This window comes from Musa acuminata, chromosome BXJ1-4 (assembly GCF_036884655.1).
Source record: "Musa acuminata AAA Group cultivar baxijiao chromosome BXJ1-4, Cavendish_Baxijiao_AAA, whole genome shotgun sequence".
In the NCBI taxonomy this organism is placed as follows: Eukaryota; Viridiplantae; Streptophyta; class Magnoliopsida; order Zingiberales; family Musaceae; genus Musa; species Musa acuminata.
Window position 1 is genome coordinate 4,494,340 of NC_088330.1, and position 14,954 is coordinate 4,509,293.

At 35.2% G+C, this 14,954-nt stretch overlaps 1 protein-coding gene across 2 annotated transcripts; it reads right to left on the minus strand.

The window, feature by feature from the left end:
• Window positions 1–538: 538 nt before the first annotated feature.
• On the minus strand, window positions 539–13,683 carry LOC135642677 (katanin p80 WD40 repeat-containing subunit B1 homolog KTN80.4-like). 2 transcript variants are annotated; one of them, XM_065159021.1, is made up of 18 exons: window positions 13,300–13,683; window positions 12,876–13,006; window positions 12,640–12,757; window positions 12,319–12,545; window positions 11,939–12,041; window positions 9,920–9,990; window positions 8,879–8,953; window positions 8,668–8,811; window positions 8,368–8,545; window positions 7,740–8,258; window positions 5,029–5,085; window positions 4,833–4,951; window positions 3,702–3,824; window positions 2,547–2,621; window positions 2,362–2,474; window positions 1,490–1,606; window positions 1,328–1,396; window positions 539–1,093 (listed from the first exon to the last, which is right to left on the minus strand). In XM_065159021.1, exons 1-18 carry the CDS (start codon window positions 13,328–13,330, stop codon window positions 1,030–1,032), a joined length of 2,334 nt encoding a protein of 777 aa, XP_065015093.1. In that variant the 5' UTR covers window positions 13,331–13,683; the 3' UTR covers window positions 539–1,029. The 2 variants fall into 2 exon arrangements, with proteins under 2 accessions (XP_065015093.1, XP_065015084.1); XM_065159012.1 differs by having other exon boundaries at window positions 7,740–8,261.
• Between the last annotated feature and the right edge of the window lie 1,271 nt (window positions 13,684–14,954).

The window sequence follows — 14,954 nt, forward strand, 5'->3', positions numbered from 1 at the left end:
TAGGAGATTTAGTCAGCAGATCCATCTGTGATACAAATAAGTTTTCTTCTTATAAATTTTAACTAAATGGCTCGTAAATGGTGTAATATTCCTGTAGGCCTAATGAGAATATTGATCTCGATTGAACTTAGTGACACAATACCAAATACCGGATCACATGATCCAATATTGATCATTTTTTAAACCGGTAAATACCAACCGATATGTACTTAATGAAGAATCATGCATCCCAAAATTGCTCGATGAGACAGTCTATCTTCCACATAAGCATTAGAGAAAGTCAAGATGGATATTCCACGGCCAAGAAACTTAGATGAATAAGACATCAACAGATTATTTTGTTAAAAACAATACCCAAAGAAATATATCTTCAAGCATTTTTCTAAGGTAAATTTTTTATGATCTTTCCTTGCATAAGTTTGATAAGCAACCAAGAGAAAGTTGATGAGCCTCACAGACATGCAAAATGCGGTAACTTTGGCATGCACTCACTTCAGCAACAACAAGAATTAGAGGGGCTGAGTTTTCTGGATCAAAGTTCTTGGAAAACCTTTTTCTGTCATTGCTGCAACTTGTGATACAAGAACTAGGTACAGAGAAAAAGCTTCCCCTTTTGCCTCCTCACCCTAACAATTGATGGGCTATAGGCAACTCAATCCAATTCTAAGCAATGAAAACTTTACTAGGATTAAAATCCGTTGCATATAGAAAACACAAAACACCTCATGCAGCAAACCTCAAAAGATGCCAGCAAAGCCTCTTATGCTCAGATCGATTCTTTGTGAGTATTATGGAACTTTTCCTACTGCCGTCATACGTGTATACCCTCCGCATGCTGCTGCACGGACCAACAATGTCAGACCACAGAATGGGTACATGATGCAAGCAGTATGATATCTGGAGTGTTTAGCTTCAGTGCCCGTATCTGGTGAGTCAGCAGATGAATGACCAGCTCGCTATGGGGAGACAGGGATCTAAAGAACGGCAGGTCCATGGCTAATCCACTATACATGTGTGTATGTTAGCCAGTCACAGTACTTCCTGAAGAGCGAGATTCAGCTCTTGTGCAGCCTTTGCAATAGACCCTCCTCTTCTGGTAAAGGTGTAAAATGCACTTCAGAGGACTTTTCAGAGATCGAAGAGTAATTAATGAAAAAAAATTATGAGGAACAGTAAAGAATCTGTTACTGTTGTGTCTCCAATTGATCCAAGTAGAATAGCAAGTGATTGGATGTGTAGCACAAGCGTAATTCATTCAGAACTAGTCGAGTCTTTTGTTACTAGAGAAAAGATCAAAGAGTTCAAAACAGCAAAGGTTATGGCGCACCTACTCATGGAAGAAATCCTATGCTTGACTTTTTCCAACTCAATGAAGCACGAATTGCAACGTTCCAGCCTGGCATGGATAGAAAAAGTGGTAATAGAAGTACATCACTAGCGGTAAGTCAGTAAATTTAAATGAACAAAAGAAGGCCAATCGAGAACAAACCTCTGCTCTGCTTGAAGATCAACACCAACAGATGGACCAGCTGACAAGGTTGAATGTATTACAGGACCAAAGATTCTGACAAGAGTCAGCAACATTCCCAAGGAAACACCTACATGCCTATAATGGATAGTGTGAGCAACTGGTCAGTGAATATCATAGATTTTGATAGAACTAGATGCAACTATTAAGTATCATTTAAGGACATTAAAATCTAAATGCTATCCAGAGGCACTTAGTCTTCCACTCTTCCTAATGAGACAAAAGTTCATCCACGACTAATTCATAACAGGTCGAAGAAATAGAGAGGAGTGAGATACGATACCTAACATGGTATAAATATTGACCAAACATAAAACAGATTAAACAAAAGGGTAACAAAAGGTAAATGTCAGAACATTTTTCTGAAGGTATGGAACAAGTCATTTAAACATGTACTACTATCCAGTGTGCTGATTCAGAATTTGCAACAGAATTTTATAAACATGAAGAAACATAAAAAGTGACAATAATAACAAGAGCAATCTTCGAATTGCTTGCCTTTTACCAAATTAGGCCCAAAAAAATTTTAAAAAAAAGGAAAAAAAAAGTTAATATGAAACATAGAACAAAAAGTGCAAAACAGCCAAAGGAAAGCAATTCTAATTGCACAAAAAATGCATGAAAAATCATATTTCACATTGACTAGTCTAACAAAGAAAAAAATCAAATTTAAGTAAGGTATAAAACAACTAAAACTATCATCTTTACTAGGTTGCAGATGGAGTAGAATGCAGCCAGATCAAGCCAAAGTTGAGGCATAATTAGAAAAAAAAAAAGGTGAAATATAGTACAGAGTTCAGGAAGTTATAGCACTGGGACTCCCGGAAGCATACCTATCCATGTTACTCTCAAGAAGGCCAGTAAGGAGCGGTAGGAGAGACGTGCAAATATCTAGAGTGACAATATCACCTTTGTCCTTCAAACAACCCAATACATCAGCAGAAACCTGCATAATATTATTACAAAAATTACAGGTAGATCTTTGTAATCTGACAAGGCAGCTGTCAATGGTACATACAGCATAATCAGACATCTTCTCAATTGCACCAACAACGCCCTTGACATCATTTCTTTCCCAAAGCCGGGAAACTACCTGCGAATTGTACACAGAAAATCAATACCATGTATGTCGTTGAAGTCACTGTCAATCATTTCCTAAACACTAAATAGTTTATTTAGAGAGAATATTTGTAGTTGATGTCAAAACAATAAAATGGTGGATTGTTGTTTCAAACTAGCTCATTCATGACAGATAGAAATACCATATGCCCAAATCAAGGACCACTGTCATATCTTCATAAACATACTGCTGAAAATTTTGTTTTAGCAAGGTACAGTGTTTTAGATAAAAATTTCACATAGTGAGATATCAGGACTACTAGATGTACATAATATACAAAACATATCATGAAACAAAACAATTATCCACATCTCAGATCATCATAACTCACAAATAGCATGAGAAACAAAGTTTCAGGTACATCAGAAAACTGTTCTCAACAGATTCAGAGCCATTACAAAATATTGAAACACCTATCGCATGAAACAACCAGAATGTTCCCATACAAGTTCGTCAATGATGCACACCTAAACAGGTAAAGGGTTGACCTTCAACTTCGAGGTGCACAACAAAAAGCATTTGAGGCTAGATAAAACTCTCAACCTCACCCACAAATCACATTGCATTTGTATTTTTGTTTCAGATAGATGCACTTAGGAGTTAGGACCCTTACTAAACTCTTTGATTATAGATTTTGAAAATACAACTAGCCCACGACAGTAGAAGTTGAAAATTTAAGGTTATTATCCTTCTCATTTATTTTTACATTCTCGTGAAATAAAATTATATTGTAGCTATTAAAATTCAAAGCATATTTCTCCTGAGAGCAATTTGTCATGCTTACAATTTGTTTGGAAAATTGTAATTTACCTAGAGATTAGAAATTAGCAACAATGCTCATATAGAAGTTGAAAAAAAAATGTCTGAACAATTCCTAAGCAAACTTGGTGAAACTAAAATGGCTTATATTATATGCAAATGAATCTCAATCATTTTAATCCTCAGTGCCAATTGGGTGAAATTTTATAACTTAAGTTGAACAAATCTTCGTGCTTATGTGGATCATCTGCCAAACTTGTATAAGCATAAGCAATCACAAGATAAAAATTTTACCTGTAGTTTGATCAACCGAGACTGTGTTAAGTTTAAGAATTGATCATGTTTTTCTAATAAAATAGAAATGGAATCCTCATCAGAGGCAGGTACAGTTTCTTCAGCAAATCGATTATGACCTCTCTGTCCAATAAAATGAAGATAATACTGTCTTAGAAGACATATTCAGAAACACAAAAAATATGATTAGAACAGTAGACATGCAAAGACATTAAGAAAAACTAAAAAAACAATATATGTTCAAAATTATCAGAGTAATAGAAAAGACAAAATAGAAACATTGAAGCAAAGTGCATCAGTGAAATGAAAGGAAATGATTTGTACATTACAACCAGCACAGAAAAGCTTTGTTTGAGACCTCAACCCCCAAAATGGAAACTTTACCAAAGTATAAAATGCATGCAAGATAAAGGATAAGAATCCAAAAATATGATATTTATGGAAGAAACTGCACTAGTAAGATTGTCAGAAATAACAATTGGACAACAGAACAGATCTAACTATGGTATGCAATTTCGAATGGTACCGTCCGGTACGAGCAGTATATACCGGTCCGATGGCATACCGGTACACGGATCGCCCACTACCGGACGACCGTGCTACAGTACTACAGTGTATACTATAGTAGTGCCACAGTACTACAGTAAGAGGAAAAATATTTAAAATCGCTCGATAAACCCTGATGTATCGCTTGGTACCGAGTCAATCTCGAAACACCGGTACGATACGGTATTGTATATCTTGGATCTAACACAAAAAAAGAAAATCATTATACATTCAGTAATAAGATTGGAGTACAACAGTAACAATATGCAATGGGCACCTTCTCAGATAAAGGACAAAACAAAATGAAATAGTCAATCCACAGAACTTCAACCATTCAAGATAATCATCTCTTAGAGAATGTCAGCAATCTTACACTTTATGATGAGAAACAGCAATAATACAAACAACATATCATATATGATTTTCAGACAGCCATTAAAGCCCAATAAATTAGCTTTAAGCACTGACAGAAGATTCAGCTACTCTATTACTCAGAATCATTCTGATATAAGAGATGAGAAGTAAAATTTAGATATGTGATGGATGTTATATCAAGGTTAATAGGTAATCAAGTATAAATATTACCAAAGAATATAAGGAGCTAGTAGCCATCATTGTCTCAGAGGAATTGCTTGACACTGGCCCCTCATAGCTTGGAGAACATTCCCTCCTTTCCCAGTTTGAAGCAATTGACCTTGTTCTTCCTACAGATGCTTAGAAATCTAAATAAAATGTAAAGTTGTTATGACAGCACCAATTAGAATAAGAAGGAAATATTAACCTCTTTGTGGAACATCAATAGGGCACACTTCCTTTGGCTTCTCGATTTTGATATTATCTAAATATAAAAAAAAAAGCGCTATCAGATGTACTAATCATAATATCCAATACACTCCACGAATTCGACAAACTAACTGATATCTTATAATACAGCGAAACATCAGTGTGACACAAGATCAGGGTTTCACACTGCTCATAATCCAATAAAAAGATACTAACAGATCGAATATATATAGCGAATGTCAAGAAAATATTTTATTGAGACTTAGAAACACCTAAATTGATTACATCCTCTTGATTGATTGAGGTGTTTGTAACCTGCACTCATCCGCATCCATGGATACTCACTGCCACTTGCCTCTTCGAGACTCTTCAAAAAAAAAATTCTTCATAGGAAAGAATTCTAAAACCTTGAGCATAAAATATCACAAATACCATGTTAGTTTATGAACTCTTTAGTCTTTTATCATCAAATGCCAATATCGACTTTTCACAACAAACTTTGGAACATGAATAACCTTCATTATGGTGAATCTCAACTGAACTATACCAATTATTACAAATCCCAATACTTGAAAACCATATTGCTTGTGGATGGCTGGACCCAACTTGTTGATATTTGATGGCAGACAAGATAGCATAACAGCTTGGGATGTATTGTTTATGTGGTTAGGCAAGGGCACCAATTCATGGAATAATGACAATAAAGTAATATTGCATCTTCTTTCATTGTAAACTTGCATTGCCTTTGCAATTTTGTAGTAGTATGTAATTAAGAACTTTCAGAAGCATAATTCAATTGTTTGTCTTTTGCCAAGATCTAGAACTAAATATTTAACACTATTGTAAAACGTAATGGTTTATGGTATTACAAAAAAATGTTGATGCTGTATATATGCCAGCTCTTTAACTTACCATACGATTACAGATGGTTTTAAATTCTGCTTGAACTGGTACCTAATAGGTAGTATTTACTGGTCGAGGCTTGAATCAACACAAGAACCAGGACTTCTTATCTCGTTCTATATGGTTTATTTTTTTCAAATTAATGGGCAATGAACTTAGGGTTTTTAAGTTTTTGATACACCCCTCTTTCTATCTCTATCTACTTTGGATCTCTCACGACTGAAGCCTTGCACCACCCACCGTCACCAGCCCAGTAACTCTCCTCCTCCTAGTCCACTCCTCTTGCGCCTACCCTCCTCTTTGTTCTCCTCGTATTATGGCTCTCATGCTCCTCCTCCCACATTCTCAGTGCCAAAAGGTATGTTGGTGTACCATACGACAATCTGTGTGTCAATATGTACTAGACCTGTACCAGTCCAGCCAATGACCATATGGGGGCAGCATCAAAATTTGGAACCATGCCGTTAAATCCATATTCTTATATCAACAGCTTGAACCAATATGCATATTGCAGTATAGTTAACAAACTGTCTTACATGTTTCGGTTGCAACCAGTATGCCAATAAACATACTGAATATATTTTGACAAAAAAAATCCTATTATTAGTTTTTCTTGGCAGCTTGTACCATACCGTACAGATTAGAAAGTACAGGCCTGATAGGTCATCTAAATCAATTATTGCTTAGACATAAAAAATCCTATTATTATTTTTCTATCTGCCAGCTTGTACCGTACCGTATCAACTTAAACACACAAGCCTGATAGGTCATCTAAACCAATAGAGAAACGATGTTTAAAGATTGGTTCATACTTTATAAAGTGTGAGATGGCTATGTTCTTCGCTTAATACTCAAGCATGCATCCATGATCGTGTATCCTGTAAATATCTACCTAGCCAGCCAGCACACAACAGCAGAAATGGGTAAAAAATCCTTGTTAGGAGAACAGCTGCTATTATTTGGAATGATGAAGGTTAGATATGTTTAGTAAACTTATATGGAATCCTCTTTTAAAATCCTCATAATCTCATAAAATTGTGTTTTCTTTAACTCCTGGATAAATTTGAATCACAGCATGGATGTTATATAGCCAACTAACACAATTATCGTGTCCATATAAACCAAGTATAAAGCATTGGAATTTTTATTTTAGATTAGTGTGGTAATATCAATTTGATCCAACCGTCAAGGGTTTTTTAATTGTAAAATGTCCTAAAAAATAAAACCATAAATAATTAGTACATAAAAATACTAATAAAATTAAGAACTCAACAGATAAATATAATCTAACCTAAAGAATATTTTATAGTCAACAAAAAGTTTGCATCATAGAATTAATTGCAGACATTGAGAATTCAAAGCACACTTTATCACTAGAAGAGAAAAACCAAAGACAATGAGAAAGTTTCAGACAAGTAGAAAGATGATGCTTGAAGAAGCAAAATCTGAAGGGTAGGTTTGCAAGAAAGTGGAGGCTTAAAGCCCAAAGGCATATCATATAGCTACCTCACAACAAGTGGTAGATACATTGCAGAGTCTAATTCAACCTGTTAATTTCATCCAGAATCTCCTGATCCTGACCAAGATTCTCAAAAACACCTTAATTAATAATTGAACCATTATTTCTGCATTAGTTGATCATAGGCATGTCTCAATCAAAATTTGATCTGTGGCACTGGCATGCATTGTACTTCATACTAAAGAAAGTCTGGCAATATAAATTATTCATCATGTAATATATAAAAGAAAGATCAAGATTATAGCTTCTTGCAACATGTAATAAAAAATTTAAGGATTCAGACTTACAATTTTCCTGATCATAATTTGCAGTTGACTCTCTGAATGAGTTCAATCGTCCCCTACCTGTTATAACACGTCTAACACCATCCTGGTTATTTTCTCCAGCAGTCACTAGCTGAGTTACAGCGTTGGCAGAAGAAATAGAAGTTTGGCCCAAATATTCATTTTGTTCAGTGTTTCTATTACCCACAAGTCCAGACTCAATGGACATATCTGCTTTGTCTGAATTCTCTCTGATGTTTGATACCTTCCGAAAATTAGCAAATTTTGATTGGATATCATATGGTATTGTTCTTCCAACTCCAGTCACCTTAGTAGAATCAGAGGACAACTCTACTCGTGGGTTAGTTCTTGGAACAATGACAGGTATTATATCAGATTTATTGATTGTCTGAAGATTTGTCGTAGCCTGAGCTTTTGATGAACTTCTTTTTGAAGTAGTAGAAACAGGTGTAGGTGCTGTTGTAGTTGTTTTTACACCAGCATTTGTCCCAGTTCTTTGAGGGGTACCAGGGATGCTTGCAGCTGCTGTAGTTTCAAACAATGAAAAAACTTAAATATCTTCTACTGCTTTAAACGTTCATACTAAAGTTACAGAATTAAATAAAAGGAAAAGAAAAAAAAAATAACCTACATGCTTCTGGTTTTGTTTCCTTAGCATTTGCTTCTGAACTTTGTGATATTGATAGCCTCCCCATGCTAGACTTTATATTGTTGTCAGTTTGCGTAGATGGATTACCACTTGATGTAGACTTTGGTTCAGAATGACCATTTGATCTAGCAGCACCAGAAATTGCATACGGCTCAATGCGCTGTAATTCATGACATTGGATACATGTCAAATTACATATATAACGAGACACCATAACAATACTTATTCCAAAAAGGACAAACAATAGGGATCTCATGAAGATTAAGATGACTTAGAACGTACAGAAAGGTCCACAACCCATACTCCAACACAGCTTTGATTGTATGAACATCCAAGAAGTTTACCCTCATGAATGTTCATATCTGATAGTCTAGACCATCCTACATCCACAGTATCATGGCTTCTTATTGGTTCCCAGGAAACAACCTGAACAAAAACTAATGTTAGCACTTGTAGAAATCATCATGAAAATTAAAAAGCCAATTGAGTCTACCTTCAGACTCTCATGCAATCCACAAAGCAATGTTCTCCCATCAGGATTAAACGTCATAGAACGCACACCAGAAGTCTGCAGTCAATCTCAGTACATGAGCAGCACATCAAACAACATTGAGGATTTAAAACTGCATAAGGATGCCACTTGATTAACTATAGTTAACTCTATGAAACCAATTATTCATATTTCAGTTCAATTGTGTATCAAAATGGCACAGTTTCTTGGATGTTTTGGTGATGTAATGATCCATTGATTGGCTGAATACAAAGTGGCTAGATCAGAAAAGGCAGCAGCGATAACACAGAATGCAGAGGCATTTGATAAATCCAAGAATTAAGAAAATTGTTGATTTCCATTAAGAGAAGAAAATAAGCTCTTGATTTCCAGCATGCATCCAGCAAATTAAATCCAAGAAGAGGCAAATGGTAAAGAAAATTGTAAAAATGTGATATTTTCATGAAAGGCAATCAAGTAACGTGAAAGCAAGAACTGTAAAGATGAAATTTTTCAATGACATGCACTGATGGAAGTTATGAAGCTGCCGAGCCGAAGAAAGTACTGTCTAGGCTCAGATATTTAAGCAAATACTCAAGCTCAAATTGAACTAGTGTCCTTCAGACTCAGCCATGAGCCAGCAAGGTATTCCAAAGTCCTACCATTCTGTGATGGTCTAGCTAGAGTAATGTATGCTAACTCAAGCTAAATCTCGCCTTAGTTTTCAAGAAAAATACTCAAACAAAGTCCTAGATGAGTTGAACCAAATATGTAGACTCTCAGTGGATTGGGCTTTTTCTACTAAGTGAGTGGATAGTGCAGACACTGCACGACCCCGATCCAGCATGGCACCCTTAAAAGAGGTGAAACCAATATTAAAAATCAATGTCACAAATATCCAAATCACGTACATTTAATAAACATCAGATAAGTCCTAATTAACAGAAATTTATAATGATTCAGCCAAATTTTGTAACTGACTTCATCCAAATATTTTAGGGGAAAACCAAGACAGTGCTCATAAATTTAAACTTGAAGATATACCTCAGGTCCAGCAGACCCTATTAGCTCAAAAGTTTCAAGATCCCATAACTTAACAGTTCTATCAGCTGAACCTGTAAAACAGTTAATATTACTCCAGTTTGTGATAAGTGATAGCATAGACAATAACAAACTACATATATGATTTTGTTCTAGTTCAATTTATATATCATGAAATTCTTCACTGATGAGCAAAAGAATGCCAGCAAACTTTAAAAGACTATATCATCAGCACATCTGAAAATACATGGAAAAATAGCTACTGAGTTAATGTTCCTTATGACCATATAATACTTCTTAGCTACTGGAAAGGTTTTGTATTTAGGAAAAAAAAAAAATCTTAAACACCGTAACTGATAGCACTCAGCCTAAAAGATAAATAAAAACTCTGCAATATAACTAACTAATTCATAGATTGATCCCACAAAATTGCAAAATATTAAAGATTCATGATCCAATTAATCTATTAGCCAAAAATAACTATGTCAAGGGCCTAACCATGTCGCAGAGGTTTATCAAATATTCAAAGCAATTTCATGTGGACATTTGGTATATCAGAAACTTGTGAATCCAGACAGCTGAAGCAGACATGAATAAAACGATGAGATTTTTTATGTCATCATCTAACCAGTGCTAAAAATTGATTCTCCTCTACAACCAGATAAGGCACTCTTTAATTTTCAAGATAATGCAAAATCTGAAACATAATAACAATATTCTCTAGATTATTAAAGAAGACTCAAGTTATTTGTGTTTTCACTACTAAAGAAACCTTCAAAACCAGACTAATCCTAGATAATCAATAATAATTGAAGTATTCAAAAAATCTTATAATGCATTCCCAGTGATCTTTGACTACTCCATTACTATAAACAATCAGGAAATATAAGGCTTACACTAATAATTCATTACTCTTATCTGTTCTTTCCCTTCATGATTAGTTCTGCATGAAGGAATATACAAAATATATATCAACATATATCTTACCTTCTCTATTTTTCATATATTTTTCAAATCAATCCCTTCTTAATCTATTTGTGACATCTACATTTTTCTTGATTTCCAGTTTCCCCCCCAAATGTTCAAATTGTGATAATGATTATGAATGCATACTTGGCTTATCATGTTCATATGTAGATTAGAAGACCATGTATAAATTAGAATCTCATGTATAAAGCCTTGATAAATTTTTGTACAAAAGAATTACTTCTTATACCTACATTTGTTTCTTTAAGAACATCTTGTTAAGAACCTAGCAATAGACTAGGGGACTCATCTCTTTTGTTGAAGCAACATTAATTCAACAAGCTCAAATCTTTGAAATGATGAGCTATAGAGCAAGGTAATCCTGAGCAAAACATGTTGACTCTCGCTTCATTTACTATTCTTTTTTCAATATAAAGGGTAACAACAGAAAGATTGGATGCATGATCAACACCAACTACTTGCTCTCAAAACAAAGTTCACAACAAAAACAAGGCATCCAATGAGAAATGAACATCAACTACTTGCTTTATAAGAAGCCACAAAGTCAGAGATGCCAAGTCACCCAAAATTCATTGCACACGTTTCAAGAGCCATTTGAATTAAAACAGTCCCAAAGAAATCATGCAAATTTGGCAAAGTGTCCACATGAATAAAGCAAAATGCAATACAAACACAGTGATGATCAGAATTGTGCAAAAGATGGCATCAGCATAAAACATTAGGTTATGATGATCTGGGTCCTGTTTGAGGCTCCAAACCCTCCAACTGCGGAAATAAGTCAGGTAGCAACAGCTTAACAATGCAATAAAAAGAAAATTAGATTTGTGGTTAAAAAACTGGTTTGCCAACACATAACGTTTATGTTTTATTTTCAGAACTACAATCAGTGAGGAGGAATATAAGAGAATGGAGAAATAGAATAATCAGATCGTTTTCCAACTATATTATCCCAAGCTCATATAGGTATTATTTTACACATGATAAATGATCAAAATTCTGCAATTCCTGTCTAACATAGTTAACACTCAAGCTAACCTGTTGCCAGCAGAAATTCATGAGGATGGAAATCAATGCACTGAATCTGACCCTCATGAAACTTGAAATCATGTAAAAGTTTTCCAGCAGTAAGATCCCAAAGCTGTTGACAAGAGATTAGAAGCCAAGGTATATTGGAATTTGTCAATTTGGTACTGCTATGTACACATAAATAGGCCACATCAATTATGAAAGAAAAGAAATTGAAACATGTCCAGCATAGCTATGTTTGATTGACATGGTAAACACTACAAAGAATAAGGGCGAAGAAAGTAGTCTTTTATTAATAATATTGTCAACAATAAGGGAGAATAAAGTAGTCTGACTTAAGAATATTGTTAGAGAAATCAAACATACAAAACAAAAGGCTGAGGCAAAACCTTCACAGTGTTGTCTTCTCCACCAGAAACAACCCACCGCCCATCAGGGGTGAATTTAATAGCATTAACCCCTCGGCTGTGACCCTTGTATGTATGAATGCATCCCTTTCTTCTAATATCCCATATCTTCAGATTTGTATCCAGAGATCCAGAAGCAAAGAACTCTCCAAATGGATGAAAGTCAACAGCTATACAATTTGACCTGTGGCCGGTCAGAGTTCGAACAACTGCACAAAGCAATAAAACAGAACAAAGCCAAATATATTAAGCAGATCATTTGTCTCTCTCTGATCAACTACAGAACAAAATAAGGTCTCCTACTCTTTGCCTCTTCCAAATCCCACAACTTTACCGAGCCGCTAGCTGCACCAGCAGCTACCAATATCTCTGATGAATCAAAACTTACTGACTCAACAGCACTCATATGACCAGATAGGCTCTGCAGGTCATTAGAAATGTACACAACACAATTATAACCCGACGGTCGCAAGTTAAACAGTTGGTTCATACAGATAGATCAAGCTCACAGAGACGATATAAGCCAGAGAGGTACCCACCAATATGGCATTAGGTTTTCCAATAGCCCAAATATTGACCTTGTTGTCCTCTCCTCCAGTAACAAGAACTCTCGATGTCTTTCTCCCAATCTTCAGGCAATTGACGCTGGAAGAATGCGCCACAAATTCCTCTAGATTTACTCTCGTCAAGACTTGCAAATCTCAGTTACAAATCACAGAGATCCAAAACTTAAGACACGGTAAGATCTCAAAAATCATGGCTTTCTTCAATTTCCAGCTACCCAAATCAAATAAACCAAATAGATTTAGCCAAGCAACGATTTTGCTATAAGCAAAGATTAAAAAAAAACTAATTTTAGATACCCAAGATGAACATTTTCTAGTCTCTACCCCAAGAAAATAAAAAAGCCTAGAAAAAGAAAATTGAACCGAGTCGGGCGAGAAAAAAAAAAAAAAAGGATACGCAGCTTGTAAGCGCGCTTGGTGGTCGCCATGAAGCTGGCGTCGAAGAGACAAGGAGCAGCCCGTTCTTCTTCGTCCAGCAAGGGTGAAGCAACCCCCGAACTCCGAGCCGAAATCAGCCTCGGTCATCCTAGATCGGACCGGTCCAGCCCGCGTCGGATCTCACGAGGCCTGCTCCTCATTCCTCGACGAATCGCGCACAATCAACCCGCAAGCACAGGAAGAAGCACTCCTCCGCCGCCGTCGCCACCTCCCTCGACCGCCGCCGCTCTCAAAGCCTCCGAGGAAGGGCTAAAAGAGCAGTCCTGGATGAGCGGTGAGAGACTGGCGAGGGAGGGAAGAGGAAATGAAGCTTTCAAGGCTTTTGTTGAAGAATTGTGATTTGTTTTGGCTCAAAATGAGAGAATAATAATAAATATAAAGATCAATAATAAGCCTTCTCTCAACAAAAACAAAAACACTTTTATTTTTTATTTTTTGCTTTTAACCTCTTCTCACTTCCCCTTCTACTCTTTTCCCTTTTCTCTCTTAATGACTGTCATTAAAATATTGTATTGTGGTGTTTGAATGGAATGATTAAAATATATATTTATTTACATGTTTAATTTAGAGGCTATTATTTACTTGTTGTAATGTTTGATGTGGAGATTAAAACAGGTTTGGGATTGATGAATAACAACATGTAGCAGTCAGCTTTGGCCAATATATATGAATAGTATGATGGGTTATATTTAATGCACAAATAGGACACAATGCCATCTAATTAATGTTCATTATATACAACATTTTAATCTTTAATGGATGTGGTCACTTTATAGTGGGACACCACTTCTCTTTTCTCCATGGAAATTTGAATATTGAAATCAGGATTACAATAAATACTCTTTCTTCTCATTGTCTTTTAAGGAGGAAATCATGTTTCAATTCATTTCTTGGTGAAAGAGATATCCTGGTTTCAATGTTTGAAATCTAATGTTGACATTTCAACTTTTATTCTGAATAACTCAGAACTTATATATATATTTATATATAGGAAAATTACAAGAAGTGAATTCATTAACCAAATAATCACATGTGATAAGCAATTCCAAGCAAATCTGCAAACAAATCTAATTCTTAAATATGAGATTTATGCATGGGTTACCTTTTATATCTTTCAAGATTAAGTTTGCCTATTCCATATATTTAAAGCAAAGCAGGAGATGCAGACAAATAACATCATTTTATGAGACTCACCAACTTAAGCATGATTAAGTTATCACTTTTTTGCTCACATCAATACATGATTCTATTGGTGGACTTGTAGAAGTAGATTGACAAGCATTAATGGGACATGGAAAGCACACACACCTCAAAAAAGACCTAATAATTCTCAAAGCCAGTTCATCAATCCTAACATGTATTGTGAGCCACTCAACATGTTCATGCACCTCTTTTTTCGATAAAAAAAAAAATTAAAATGCTACAATTCCAAGTCAATAAAATAATTCACTGATTTACAAATGTCTAATTAAGTATTTTTATAAAAGATAAATAGCAAAGACAAAATTCCACTCAATATCTTTAGTGAGTAGGTCTAATATATTATCGTTCGATTAATAATTTATATAGAATTATATTTTATATAACTTTAGATCCTCTAATAAGTAAGTGTGA